This window comes from Trachypithecus francoisi, unplaced genomic scaffold (genome assembly GCF_009764315.1).
Source record: "Trachypithecus francoisi isolate TF-2019V2 unplaced genomic scaffold, Tfra_2.0 Lachesis_group14, whole genome shotgun sequence".
Taxonomy (NCBI): Eukaryota; Metazoa; Chordata; class Mammalia; order Primates; family Cercopithecidae; genus Trachypithecus; species Trachypithecus francoisi.
In genome coordinates this window covers 61,765,679-61,780,290 of record NW_022681459.1, presented here as the reverse complement: position 1 = coordinate 61,780,290, position 14,612 = coordinate 61,765,679, and the positions used below count along the sequence as shown (strand labels likewise).

Genomic DNA, 14,612 nt, shown 5'->3' with positions numbered 1-14,612 from the left:
CTATGGTTCATATGGTATTCCATTATATGACTGTACCGTAATTTACCTATTCTACTACCAAGTCTACTGTTCATAGACATTTGGATTGTTACTAGATTTTTGTTGTTATGAGCAGTGCTGCTATGATATTCTTTTTTTAGAGTCTCCCTCTATTGCCTAGGCCGGAATGCAGTGGTGTGATCACGGCTCACTGCAATCTCTGCCCCCGGGTTCAAGCAATTCTCCTGCCTCAGCCTCCTGAGTAGCTGGAACTACAGCTGCCCACCACCATGCCTGGCTCCTTTTTGTATTTTTAGTAGAGACAGGATTTCACCATGTTGGCCAGTCTGGTCTCGAATTCCTGGCCTCACGTCATCTGCTCGCCTTGGCCTCCCAAAATGCTGGGGTTACAGGCATGAGCCACCACGCCTGGGCTGCTATAATAGTGTCATATTTGTCTCCCAGGATGAATTTCTCAATGGTACTGCTGGGTCACGGGCAGGTGTTACTTTGGTGGTTTCTTTAGCTAATTTTGAGTAGTAGAAATGCCTGATGGGGGGTGGGGGATGGGGTGGTGGTGGGGAATAATGGGTTCTTGCCCTGTTACTGTCTCTCCCACGCTTGCTCCTTGTCTGCCCTGCCCCTAGGAGTGTAATGAGCTTCACAGCGGCAGGGTCTGGGCCTGCTGTGTTCACTCCTGGAGCCTGAGCATCAGTAGCTGTGCTGGGCATGTATTTTGAGCTCAGTTAATATACATCAAGTCGTGGGAAGATACGTATCAGAGTGATTTCAAAAGTGGAATTGTTGGGAAAGTGCAGTTAACTTTGTGTGAGAGACTTGGGTGCTGCAGATCTCTTTATGACCAAAGTATCTGCTCTACGTGAAAAAAAAAAAAAAAAAGTCCGGGCACAGTGGCTCACACTTGTACTCCCAGCGCTTTGGGAGACTGAGACAAGCACTTGAGCCCAGGAGTTCGAGACAAGCCTGGACAAAATGGCAAAACCCCATCTCTACAAAAAAAAAAAAAAAAATACAAAAATACAAAAATTAGCCAGGCATGGTGGTGTGGTGCATGCCTGTAGTCTCAGTTGTTCAGGAGGCTGAGTTGGGAAAGTCACCTGAGCCCAAGAAGTCGAGACTGCAGTGAGCCATGATCACACCACTGCTCTCCAGTCTGGACAACAGAGTGAGACCCAGTCTCAAAAAATCAATCCATCAATCAACCTTAGCTCAGTTCTGGAGGATTTCAGTCTGAAATCACCACTGTCTGCCTCCGTCATCATCTGGTGGTCTCCCCTGTGTCTATCTTCACATGGCTTTTTCTTCTCTGTCTCAAAATTTCTCTCTTCATATGAGGACACCAGTTGATGGATTAGGGCCCACCCTAATCCAATATGACTTCATCTTAAACTTGAGTGCATCTACAAAGACCCTATTTCCAAATGAGATCACCTTCTGAGGTTCCCAGTGGGCATGAATTTATGGGGAACACTATGTAACCAAATGCAGTTGCTAACACAAATGAATTTAGGATTCACACTGAAGGTGGTACATATGATTTTATGGGTCATTGAGGTATAGTGGGATAAGAGGCCAGTTTGGAACATGGTTTTGTTAGGACAGAATATATCTATATTCACCCTCCTTTCCCCCAGACTCAAATTATAGTGAGTTCAAAATTAGTATATCAGAGATAGTAAGTTAAGTCACACTGGTGACATTTTGTGTGAATTCAAAGCAGAGATGAAGAGGAGTTGTTATTTGGGGGAAGTTGTGGAGGGCGTGTTCCTTATGCTCGCCCTAAAACCAGTGCAGAGGCAGCATGCCCTGTAGTGGTGTGCTCACTTGGTGCTCACGTCCGCTTGGAGTACAGCTGTTAAAATAGAAAGTCAAACAGATTTTTAAATTGGTTGGTAACACTCAACATCTCTTAGAGCATAGAGAGGAAGCAACTGGGAGAACTATTACTGAAATTAGAGTACTTTCCAAAATGACAGAATTGATGGGTAGAGTGAAAGTGACAGATCTTGAGAGAAAATGAGCTGGTGAGCCAAGTACAGGAAACCTGAACTTGGTCAAATGTTCATAGACTAAAAGAGTGTCAAAGAAAAGATTGGCCAGGCGCGGTGGCTCACGCCTGTAATCCCAGCACTTTTGGAGTCCGAGGTGGGTGGATCACTTGAGGTTAGGAGTTCAAGACCAGCCTGGCCAACATGGTGAAACCCCATCTATATTAAAAATACAAAAACGCCAGGTGTGGTGGCAGGCACCCGTAATCCCAGTTACCCAGGAGGCTGAGGCAGGAGAATTGCTTGAACCTGGGAGGTGGTGATTGCAGTGAGCTGAGGTCATGCCATTGCACTGCAGCCTGGGAGACAGAGCGAGACTCCATTTCCAAAAACAGAAAAAAGAAAAGATAGGCATGTGTTCTTGAGATTGTAACAGAGATGGTGGCTCAAGAGTATTAGGAAACTGAGGAATTTACCTCTGACTGCGATGCCAAAGAATGATAAAATGAGAAGATGCAATGGGGATGGGGAAGCTTTCTGGTTAACTTAGTTTATAATGGGACATTTTCAGAAGATGGATAGTAAGGGTAAAAGCAAGCGTGAGTAAAACGCAGAGTAAGCTGAGACCTGCAAAAAAAGTAGGTAGATTAAAAGAACATTTTAGCATTCGGTTTGGTGCAGTTTGGTGACTAGGAAAGGAGTCATTGCCTTGGACTGGTTGTATAATGCCCAGGGATTACAGAGTGGAGGTAAAATTTTTGTTGCTTTTGTCTTTTCTATTAAGAAGAAGGGTGTTCAAACCAAATGACAGATCCTAGAGCAGAGTAGGAATTTGTGAAGAGAGTCCCCGTCTGTGATTTTTGAGGAATGCTGGGAGTCTTCAAGGGGAGTTTAACAATGACACCCATCTTTCCTGCCCACATTCTGAATGTTTAAGGCAAAAGAGGAAAACATATTGAGGCCACAGTACCCCCTTTACTACCAGTAGAGCAGGTACCGGCAAACGTGTGCACTTCCTAATACCGAATTCCAACCTTAACCCAGAGTCACTGGAATGGGGTGGTCCTCTCTCCAGGCTTGTTTCCAAGGAGGGAAAAGAGGCCTTAAGTGCTCTGATAAAATAAAGGTGGATGTCCTCTGTGTGGAGCCTCACATCAGAAATGGGAAAGAAGCGCACCCTTCCACTATAAGAAAGTGAGGAGAATGGTGAATTTTTTTTTTCTTTTTTTTTTTTTTTTGAGATGGAGCCTCCTTCTGTCGCCCAGGCTGGAGTGCAGTGGCGCGATCTCGGCTCACTGCAAGCTCTGCCTCCCGGGTTCAAGCGATTCTCCTGCCTCAGCCTCCCGAGTAGCTGGAACTACAGGCGCCTGCCACCACGCATGGCTAATTTTTTTTATGTTTGTAGTAGAGACAGGGTTTCACCATGTTAGCCAGGATGGTCACCATCTCCTGACCTCATGATCCACCCGTCTCGGCCTCCCAAGATGCTGGGATTACAGGCGTGAGCCACCGCGCCTGGCCTTTTGTGTTTTGTTTTGTTTTGTTTTGTTTTGTTTTGTTTTTTGGTGTTTCTCTCTGGTGTCCAGGCTGGAGTGCAGTGGCAAGATCTTTGCTTACTGCAACCTCTGCCACCTGAGTTCAAGCGAGTCTTGTGCCTCAGCCTCCTGAGTAGCTGGGATTACAGGCGCTTGCCACCACGCCCCACTAATTTTTGTATTTTTAGTAGAGATAGGGTTTTGCCATGCTGGCCAAGCTGGCCTCAAACTCCTAGCCTCAAGTGATCCTCACCCAACTCAGCCTCCCAAAGTGCTTGGGATTACAGACGTCAGCCACCGTGTCCAGCCTGGGAAATTTTTTAAATGTTTTCTGAAAGGAGAAATAAGGAAAAAGTAGCTAAAAGACTGATGAATTTGGTCCCAGTTCCAGGAAAGAATCTAGATTATCAAAAAGATTGGTTTTGAGTACATATGGCAGTAATCAATAATCATAGTTTGCTAATAAGTTTTCATGCATTCCCTTCATTGGTAAAAATGCTGGCATAGAATAATAATATAGCTGTTGTATTCTACTTCAACAGGCCGTTTGACAAGCTGTCTGTTTTGGACGAGATGGAAATATATTGGCTAAACATTAAAACAGTTGTGTAGATTAGTAACTGACGATTCTCAGGCTGATGGCTTCATATTGGAAGGAAGCTTTAGTGGCATATAATTAGATTATCCTCAGCTTTATCAAGTTCAGCATTCCCATCCGTGACGGGATGGGGGAACACAAACTGGGAATAAGTAGAATAATAGGATCAAGAACTTGGTGGGGTGACTGTGAAGTTAAATATGATAGAGGTTCATTCATTTAATAGATATTTATGGAGCATCTTCTGTATGCCATGCTCATAAAGATATATGTAAGGTCTTAAGCTCAAATAAAAAATCAATTAATAAAAAGCTAAAGGCCAGGTGCAGTGGCTCATACCTGTAATCCCAGTGCTTTGGGAGGCCAAGGCGGGCGGATCACAAAGTCTGGAGTTCGAGACTTGCCTGGCCAATATGGTGAAACCCCGTCTCTACTACAAATACAAAAAATAGCTGGGTGTGGTGGCACGCTCCTGTAGTCCCAGCTACTCAGGAGGCTGAGGCAGAAGAATCACTTGAACCCAGTGGGTGGAGGCTGTAATGAGGTGAGATCACGCCACTGCACTCCAGCCTGGGTGACAGAGTGAAACTCCATCTAAAAAAATAAAATAAAACCCAGCTACATGGGTTAAATATTACATGAGGGAACAAAAGCATATTTTTAAATATTATAGATTTTAACTAACATTACGCTTAGTGTGTGAATCAGGAGTTATGATCACCAGAGAAAGTGATATCTTAGGCATTGTTAGTGAAAGCACAGCTTTTAACAGAATGGTTAGGAATGGCCAGGTCTGCTTGGTGTTGAACTACTCTAGAAGATACCTTTCTGTTCTTGGCTCTTCACTGAGAGATGGAAGGAGATACAGGTGAAAGAACTGATCATATTGAACCTGAAGATGAGACGCAAGGGAACTGTAATCATTGTCTGAAGACATTTGAAGAACCAGCCTGTGGAATAATGTGAACATTATAATCTCTAAGAATCTGACATGGATTAACTCATAAAATCTAATGACTGAAGTTAATATTGTTGTCATTCCAGTTGGAGATCAGGAAAGTAAGGGTCAGAAAGGCTAAATAAGTAACTTGCTCTGAGTCAGCTTAGAAATGGCAGCACTGGGCTGGGAGTAGTGGCTCATACTTGTAATCACAGCACTTTGAGAGGATGGCTTGAGCCCAGGAGTTTGAGACCAGCCGGGAGGTCAGCGCTGCAGTGAACCATGATCATGCCACTGCATTCCAGCCTGGGTAACAGAGTGAGACCCTGTCCCAAAGAAAGTAAAAATTGGGGAGGCAGGCAGAGCTGGGATTACAAACCCAGGCAGACTGCCTCTAGAACTAAAGTCTTTTTTTTTTTTTTTTTTTTTTTGAGACAAAATTGCACTCTTGTTGCCCAGGCTGGAATGCAATGGCACGATCTTGGCTCACCACAACCTCTGCTTCCCAGGTTGAGGTGATTCCCCTGCCTCAGCCTCCTGAGTAGCTGGGATTACAGGCATGCACCATCATGCGCCATCACGCCCAGCTAATTTTGTATTTTTAATAGGGACAGGGTTTCTGCATGTTGGTCAGGCTGGTCTCGAACTCTCAACCTCAGGTGATCCACCCACCTCAGCCTCCTGAAGTGTGGGATTACAGGCGCGAGCCACCACGCCCGGCTCTAAAGTCTTTTTTTTTTTTTTTTTTTTTGAGACGGAGTCTCGCTCTGCCGCCCAGGCTGGAGTGCTGTGGCGGATCTCAGCTCACTGCAAGCTCCGTCTCCCGGGTTTACGCCATTCTCCTGTCTCAGCCTCCCGAGCAGCTGGGACTACAGGCGCCCGCCACCTCGCCCGGCTAATTTTTTTTTTGTATTTTTTTATTTTTATTTATTTTTTTTTTTTTTTTCTTTTTTGAGACGGAGTCTCGCTCTGTCGCCCGGGCTGGAGTGCAGTGGCCGGATCTCAGCTCACTGCAAGCTCCGCCTTCCGGTTCACGACATTCTCCTGCCTCAGGCTCCGAGTAGCTGGGACTATAGGCGCCCGCCACGTCGCCCGCTAGTTTTTTGTATTTTTTAGTAGAGACGGGGTTTCACAGTGTTAGCCAGGATGGTCTCGATCTCCTGACCTCGTGATCCGCCCGTCTCGGCCTCCCAAAGTGCTGGGATTACAGGCTTGAGCCACCGCGCCCGGCCTTGTATTTTTTAGTAGAGACGGGGTTTCACCGTGTTAGCCAGGATGGTCTTGATCTCCTGACCTCGTGATCCGCCCGTCTCGGCCTCCCAAAGTGCTGGGATTACAGGCTTGAGCCACCGCGCCCGGCCTCTAAAGTCTTTTTTTAATCTTTTTTTTTTCAAAGAGATGGGATCTTGTTACGTTGCCGAGGTGTTCTCAATCTCCTAAGCACAAACAGTTCTCCCAATCTGCTGGGATTTAACAGGCATGAGTCACTGTGCCCAGCCTGTAGGACTAAACTCTTGACCAGTGTGCTACAGTACTTGGCACTCATGGGCACGTGCTTAAGTTTGTTCTCCATGGCCCCAACCAGTCCGGTGGGTTCAGTAGATGAGGGTGCAGGGAAAGTCATTTCTACTTACTTAAATCATCTTAGAGGAGCAAACCAAAGATGGGAGGGAATCCTCTGTCAGCAGAGCTTCCTGTAGCCTAGCCTAGGTCACTCCTGAGAACAGGGAGAAGGACCCTGCCGGGCCAGTGACCTTCCAGGCTCTTTTATGCTGGCTCTTTTTTTACACTGCTACTCTGTGGGTGTTTGCTATCAGAAGCCATGAGTTGAAACTCATATCTCCTATTTACAAGTTAATATATTTGTCTTATTTGTATCACAGAAATACTGTCACGTAAGTATTATTTATTAGCTTTATGCAATGTAGCATGTTTTGTTTTATGGCACATTTCCAGTAATAATTTCTCGGTTGGATAAAAAGCCATATTGTCATCAATTTTTTTTTCTTGAAGATGTTTTCCTGAATATAAAATTTATGCTTTTTATTGTAGAAAACTGGAAAATCGGCTGGGCGCGGTGGCTCAAGCCTGTAATCCCAGCACTTTGGGAGGCCGAGATGGGCAGATCACGAGGTCAGGAGATCGAGACCATCCTGGCTAACACGGTGAAACCCCGTCTCTACTAAAAAATACAAAAAACTAGCCGGGCGAGGTGGCTGGTGCCTGTAGTCCCAGCTACTCGGGAGGCTGAGGCAGGAGAATGGCGTAAACCCAGGAGGCGGAGCTTGCAGTGAGCTGAGATCCGGCCACTGCACTCCAGCCTGGGCGGCAGAGCGAGACTCTGTCTCAAAAAAAAAAAAAAAGAAAAAGAAAATTGGAAAAATCTAAGAAGAAAATTTAAAAACTCTTGTAATCTCACTGCTCCAAGATAATCATTGTTAACACTTCAGTGTATTTTTCCTGTTAACATATTTTTCACAGAAAAGTTTGAGAACACTTGCTTTAGATTCATCAAGATTCTTTTCACAGAAAAACCATTTTATTTTGATAAATTCTGAAGATTCCTTTTCTCTTCTTTCTTTTTTATTTTTTTGGCTAGGTTTCTGCCTCAATGCTCAAGCAGTTTCCCAACAGTGGCCTGAGTCCAGGTCTTTTCAATGTGGGGCCCCAGTTATCTCCTCAACAAATTGCCATGCTGAGCCAGCTTCCACAGATTCCCCAGTTTCAGTTGGTAAGTAGCAGATTTTCCTCCTGTGGCTGAAAAGGTCATTTGCTTTTTTTTTTTTTTTTTTTTTTCTTTAACTTTGATTTGCTTCCCACATCTTTGCCACTTTCTATATTCAAAGGGTGCTAGTCCACACTTCTAGGCAGGCTATGGAGTGTGCTTAAGGGTTGTCAACTCAACTGGAGGAAAATGTAACCAGGAGACCAGGAATTGGGTGTTATCTCCCTCCTGGATACTTTAGAATTGTGTGACCTGTACCTCAGTGCACAGACCCTTTAGGTGTCCTCAGTAAATCAGTCTTAGGAAACTTTGGTTCTCTGTCTATCCCCCTTGTTTTGTAGGCATGTCAGCTTCTCTTGCAGCAGCAGCAACAGCAGCAGTTGTTACAGAACCAGAGAAAGATTTCTCAAGCTGTACGCCAACAGCAAGAGCAGCAGGTACGTGGGTGGACAGGGTCCCTCCAGTGTTGTGTTTGAGGAGTACATCCCGGCTTAGCCTGTTATGGCAAAGAACCGGGCACAGTCTCTTCCTGGGAAGTTCAGGGCTGTGCTTATCACGTGTCCGTCTCTCTTGGCCCGCAGCTGGCTCGAATGGTGAGTGCACTGCAGCAGCAGCAGCAGCAGAGGCAGCCGGGCATGAAGCACTCGCCCTCTCATCCTGCTGCTGGACCCAAGCCGCATCTGGACAACATGGTACCCAACGCGTTGAATGTGGGGCTCCCAGACCTTCAAACCAAAGGGCCAATACCTGGATATGGTTCTGGTAAGTTGTTAGTAGAGAAAATTACCTTTTTAGAAATCTACCTCTCCAGGCCTGTGATAGGGGTTGCGCCTGCATTACCCTCTGTTTTTATGTCAGCTGTATAAGGTAGGTAAATATTCTTACCCCTGGTTTACACATGAGCCATCTGAGGCTTCTTGAGTTTCAGTGGGTTTCCAAAGCTCACCACATGGTTACTAAATAGCCAAGACAGGCCTCTAACTTCTCTGGCTTCAAAGCAGTCTTTCAATATATGTGTATGAATGGCCAACTGCTCTCCTACTGCCAGGAATTTTTAAAACCCTGTTTAAATGCTTGTGCATGCTGTGAGTGGTACACATGGCTGAGGTTATGATCTGTTAAAATATGTACCTAGTTTGAAATGTTTTAGTATACTCATATTAATACAATTGCCTTCTATCAAAAAATGAACTAAAATTATAATGCAGATTGATACAAATTCATCTGATATTAGTATTTCATCTGATTTAAATAGAACAAGTAAGGTTATGCCTTTAACATTCTTCAAGACTTTTTTGGCAGGCAAATCATAGCTCTTTCAGAACTGGAAAACATGCTATAAGCAGAATCTAATTGGTGAGGAAACAGTGATTTCAAAATAAAATTTAAAAATGGAAAAGATACTACACACCATCACAGTTTCATCTCAAACTGACAACATTTAGAATTTATCTTGTAAAGAAGATACTGTTCTATGCACACTCAAAAAACAAGAGTTGGGCCGGGTGCGGTGACTCACACCTGTAATCCCAGCACTTTGGGAGGCTGAGGCAGCCAGACCACGAGGTCAGGAGTTCAGGACCAGCCTGGCCAACATAGTGAAACCCCATCCCTACTAAAAATACAAAACTTGCCAGGTGCGGTGGCTCATGCCTGTAATCCCAGCACTTTGGGAGGCAGAGGTAGGCGGATCACGAGGTCAGGAGATCGAGACCATCCTGGCTAACACGGTGAAACCCCGACTCTACTAAAAATACAAAAAGAAATTAGCTGGGCATGGTGGCCGGTGCCTGTAGTCCCAGCTACTCAGGAGGCTGAGGCAGGAGAATGGTGTGAACCCTGGAGGCAGAGCTTGCAGTGAGCCGAGATCGCGCCACTGCACTCCAGCCTTGGCGACAGAGCGAGACTCCGTCTCAAAAAAGAAAAAATACAAAAATTAGCCGAGCATGGTGGCACACACCTGTAATCCCAGCTACTGGGGAGGCTGAGGCAGGAAAATCATTTGAACCAGGGAGGCGGAGGTTGTAGTGATCTCAGATTGTGCCACTGCACTCCCGCCTGGGCGAGAGAGTGAGACCCCATCTCAAAAAAAAAAAAAAGAGTTGGGAAGACATGAAATTGCTGGTTCTAGGTGACAGTGTGACCCTGGACAAATGACAGCGTCTGACTATGCACCAACCCCGTGATCCTCCTACTGCACGTGCAGGGGGTGAGCAAAGACTTCAAGGTGTTCTTGATCCAGGTATTTTAACGGAATTACTTTGTAGATCCTCAGCTTCCACCAACTGTTTTCATTCTTAAAGATGATCTGCCTGATAACTGACTTAAATTCGAAATAACTTTTCTTGCACTTGATACAGAAGAAGGTCAGCTCTGTGCTCATTTGGGCTAAAGAACACCAGGGTACCAAACATGGGGGAGCCTCCCTTGATTACTAACAAAGGTGTCCTACGCTGGATTTCCTTCTTTTTTTTTTTTTTTTTTTTTTTTTTTTTGAGACGGAGTCTCACTCTGTCGCCAGAGCTGGAGTGCAGTGGCCGGATCTCAGCTCACTGCAAGCTCCGCCTCCCAGGTTCACGCCATTCTCCTGCCTCAGCCTCCCGAGTAGCTGGGACTACAGGCGCCCGCCACCTCGCCCGGCTAGTTTTTTTTGTATTTTTTAGTAGAGACGGGGTTTCAGTGTTAGCCAGGATGGTCTCGATCTCCTGGCCTCGTGATCCGCCCGTCTCGGCCTCCCAAAGTGCTGGGATTACAGGCTTGAGCCACCACGCCCGGCCTCCTTCTTTTTTTTGAGGCAGAGTCTCACTCTGTTGTCCAGCCTCCACCTCCTGCAACCTCCACCTCCGTGGTTCAAGCGATTCTCCTGCCTCAGCCTCTTGAGTAGATGGGATCACAAGCACACGCCACCACTCCCAGCTAATATTTGTATAGTAGAAATGGAGTTTCACCATGTTGGTCAGGCTGATCTTGAACTCCTGACCTCAGGTGATCCACCTGCCGTGGCCTCCCAAAGTGCTGGGATTACAGGCGTGAGCCACCGCACCCAGCCGATTCTTATTTCAAACGGCTAAAGGATCAGAGTTAAGCATACACATATATACACATTTACTGAAGAAATGTTATGATTTTTGTCATACTCCTGTTTCATAAGCAACTTGTAAATTTAGCTGTGCATTATATTATTCCATATTAAAGATAAATACTGACTTATTAGCTTGTTTCTGTATTTGTTAACTTCTTAAACAATAGATAAATAAATATTATTAGGTCTCATTTTAATTGTGACCTGACCATTTATAATCTGCCTTATAAGATAGATGTGTTTTGTCATTTATTTCACTTACAATTTTCCTGACTGGGCATGGTGGCTCATATGTGTAATCCCAGCACTTGGGGAGACCGAGGAGGGCAGATCACTTGAGGTCAGGAGTTCAAGACCAGCCTCCAACATGGTGAAACCCCGTTTCTGCTAAAAATACAAAATATTAACTGGACGTGGTGGCATGCACCTGTAATCCCAGTTACTCGGGTGGCTGAGGCAGGAAAATAGCTTGAACCCAGGCAGCAGAGGTTGCGGTGAGCTGAGATCATGTCATTGCACTCCAGCCTGGTGACAGAGCAAGACTCCATCTCAAAAATAAAAATTTTTTTCCTTAGTTAGCATGATTACATTTATTTGAATTGAAGAATACATTTTAGGACTGAAAGTTAGATTTGGCTGCCTGTTTTGAATAGATTATTTGATGAAAATATATTTAAAGCATATATAGAAATTAAATTTTTTTTTCTAATAAAATGCCAAAGATGTAATGAAATGAACAGTACTTCAGTTTTCCTGATGCTAAGTATGTTGAACTAAAAAGGATACCTCTGGGTGAAAGAATAGCAAGAGTAATTGAAAGTTTATTAATATGTCTTGATAAAGCCTCTTTGTTACATTATCTCAAAATTAAGAATTTGAATGACTAATGACTGCTTAACTAATCCTTATTGATTCTTTTGTAAAATAGATGGTTTCTAATTCTGTCCTTTTAGCAAAATTGAAAATACACCTAATTGAGGCTGAGTGCAGTGGCTCATGTCTGGTAATCCCAGCACTTTGGAAGGCCAAAGTGGAGAGTGAGAGAGGGAGAGAGAGAGAGAAAGATTACCTAGTTGCATTGTTAGGTGATAATGACCTGTCTAAAAATTATATTTTAGTATCTATGTTACTGGGCTAGGGGAAAGAACATATACTTAAAAAGAAATTCGGAGAAGTAATTCATGTTATAACGAGACTCCTTCTGTTCCCATCTACTTATTTATATGAGTAAGATTTCTTAGTGCTTTATGTCAACAAAGAAATTTAAAATAAGATAGTAGAGAAAAACTCTCATTATAGTAAGGAGTCTTGGTTACCGTGGATATCTGAACTCATTTAGAAACAAAGTGATTCATCTTCTTAGAATATGCATTTCTGATAAAATTTCACTTTTTATGTTTAAAATTTGTCAAAATTTGTAATATTTATTTGGTATATACCTGTGAAAAGTAAAGCTGTATAAATATTGGAGATTATAAAAATGACAGAAGAGTAATTGTATCTATGCTGCAATTACGATTGTGTTGATACCAGGTGTACACGTGGACATGGACTTAGAACAGTTGTGTTAGGATGGCCAATTATGGGTGATTTTTTAAAAATAATTATAGTTATAGAAACTAGTTTGCTTTTTAATGTATAGTAAAAAGAGGAAAAAACATAACTGCAAACAGAGTGAAGGCAAGATCAGTGTAAGGACAAGTTAATTTAAGAGCATTTCCTCAAGGATGTAAGAATGGAGCCAAATGTTAGTCATGAACAGACCACGAATTAGGGTGTGTGAAGATGAGAGAGAGTAATTCTGGCAAGGACAGATGAGGCAGGCAAAGGGTTGTCCTTGCGTGAATGATAAAAGCAGGTGATAGGCAAGGGGCATGTCTTACCTCTGCTTGTACCTCAGCTCCTAACAACAAGGCCTGGCACAGAACAGATTGTCCATAAATATTCATTGAACTTAACTAAATGGCTTAATTTGAGCTAAAGCTTTCTGTTTGTGGGCTGGAAATTTCAGGGAAACCACTTGGTGGACTGAGGAAATTTGGTTTTGCTATAGTGGAAAGTACAATAAAGTCAATATTTTCTTGGGTTTAGAGGTATGAGAGCTTGTGAATAGCCAAAGGTCACTAGCAAAGCACTGTCTGTTCTTTGTTAATGCAGCCACTAGAGCACAGTGTCCCAGAATTCCTTCCATCAAAATCCATCAGACACACTCCATATCCTAGTGTCATGCCGGTTACTACATGACATCAAAGAAAATTATGTACATCTTCGCCTGATTTTTTCCTCTTATACTTTGGGGTTTGTGGATTGAACCTTTCAAGGCAATTTTCTCACCTATTCTTTCTCTGACCCCTTGGATTATTTTTCCTGACCAAACCCAGTGAGGCAGTGCTGAGACTGCCCTACTGTGGTGATACTTGATTCCCAAGTCTCGAATGAGAAAAGTGACCGTTTCTCTAAGGTTCTTGGAGCTGCTGAGCTCTTTCCTTGCGTGCTTAACTTTTTCTTTCTCTTTCTCTTTTTCTTTCTCTCATTCTTTTTCTTTCCTTCTTTCCTCTTCTTTTTCTCTTTTTTTCTTTTTTTGCCCTTTTTCTATAACTCTTTAATTTTCTGCATTTCATTTGTCACCAGAAAAACTGTAAGCAGTTGAAATTAAAGAAATTTAATTCACTGGCCAGGCACGGTGGCTCACGCCTGTAATCCCAGCACTTTGAGAGACTGAGGTGGGCAGCTCACGAGATCAGGAGATTGAGACCATCCTGGCTAACATGATGAAACCCTGTCTCTACTAAAAATACAAAAAATCAGCTGGGTGTGGTGGCGGGCACCTGTAGTCCCAGCTACTCGGGAGGCTGAGGCAGGAGAATCGCTTAAACCCGGAGGCAAAGGTGGCAGTGAGCCGAGATTGTGCCACTGCACTTGAGCCTGGGCGACAGAGCGAGACTCCATCTCAAAAAAAAAAAAAGAAAAAAAGAAAAGAAATTTAATTTACTATGGGTTTTACAGAAATTTTAGAGTAACTTCAAAGAAAATTAACGTGTAAGGAATGGTTCCTCTTCTTCTTCTTTTTTTTTTTTTTTTTTTTTTTTTGAGGCCAAGTCTCGCTCTGTCGCCCAGGCTGGAGTACAGTGGCCGGATCTGAGCTCACTGCAAGCTCCACCTCCCGGGTTTACGCCATTCTCCTGCCTCAGCCTCCTGAGTAGGTGGGACTACAGGCGCCCGCCACCTCGCCCGGCTATTTTTTGTATTTTTAGTAGAGACGGGGTTTCACCATGTTAGCCAGGATGGTCTCGATCTCCTGACCTCGTGATCCGCCCGTCTCGGCCTCCCAAAGTGCTGGGATTACAGGCTTGAGCCACGGCGCCCGGCCCCTCCTCTTCTTAATAATGCTAGCATTCTTTTTAATCTTTGCCGGAAACCTAGGTTATTTCCAAAAGCTCTTTCTCAGTGATTAGAACTGAGCTTTCAGGTGGCCTGGAATCCAAGCACCTTGGCCTGGTTTTTTCAAAGGCGGAAGTGTAATTTACCCAAGGAGCAACCTGCTTAGGCCATTAAGGCTATGTCAGAGAAAACCTTTGTTCCTTGCAACCTCCTTGCCTTCCAGTCTAATGACATTTCTGCTATCTAGGATGAAAGAAAGAAAAAAATGCCTCCAACTCTTCTTTTTTAAAAAAAAATAGGCTGGGCGCGGTGGCTCAAGCCTGTAATCCCAGCACTTTGGGAGGCCGAGACGGGCGGATCACG

At 44.1% G+C, this 14,612-nt stretch overlaps 1 protein-coding gene across 8 annotated transcripts in view; it reads left to right on the top strand.

The window, feature by feature from the left end:
* TNRC6B (trinucleotide repeat containing adaptor 6B) overlaps positions 1-14,612 on the top strand; it is a 281,982-nt gene that overhangs the window by 243,517 nt on the left and 23,853 nt on the right. For all 8 annotated transcript variants that reach the window (XM_033233864.1, XM_033233871.1, XM_033233866.1 and 5 more), the window contains 3 exons: positions 7,661-7,792; positions 8,128-8,223; positions 8,368-8,548. In XM_033233864.1, the coding sequence (XP_033089755.1) occupies positions 7,661-7,792; positions 8,128-8,223; positions 8,368-8,548 (409 nt within the window). The remainder of the gene's footprint in view (positions 1-7,660; positions 7,793-8,127; positions 8,224-8,367; positions 8,549-14,612) is intronic.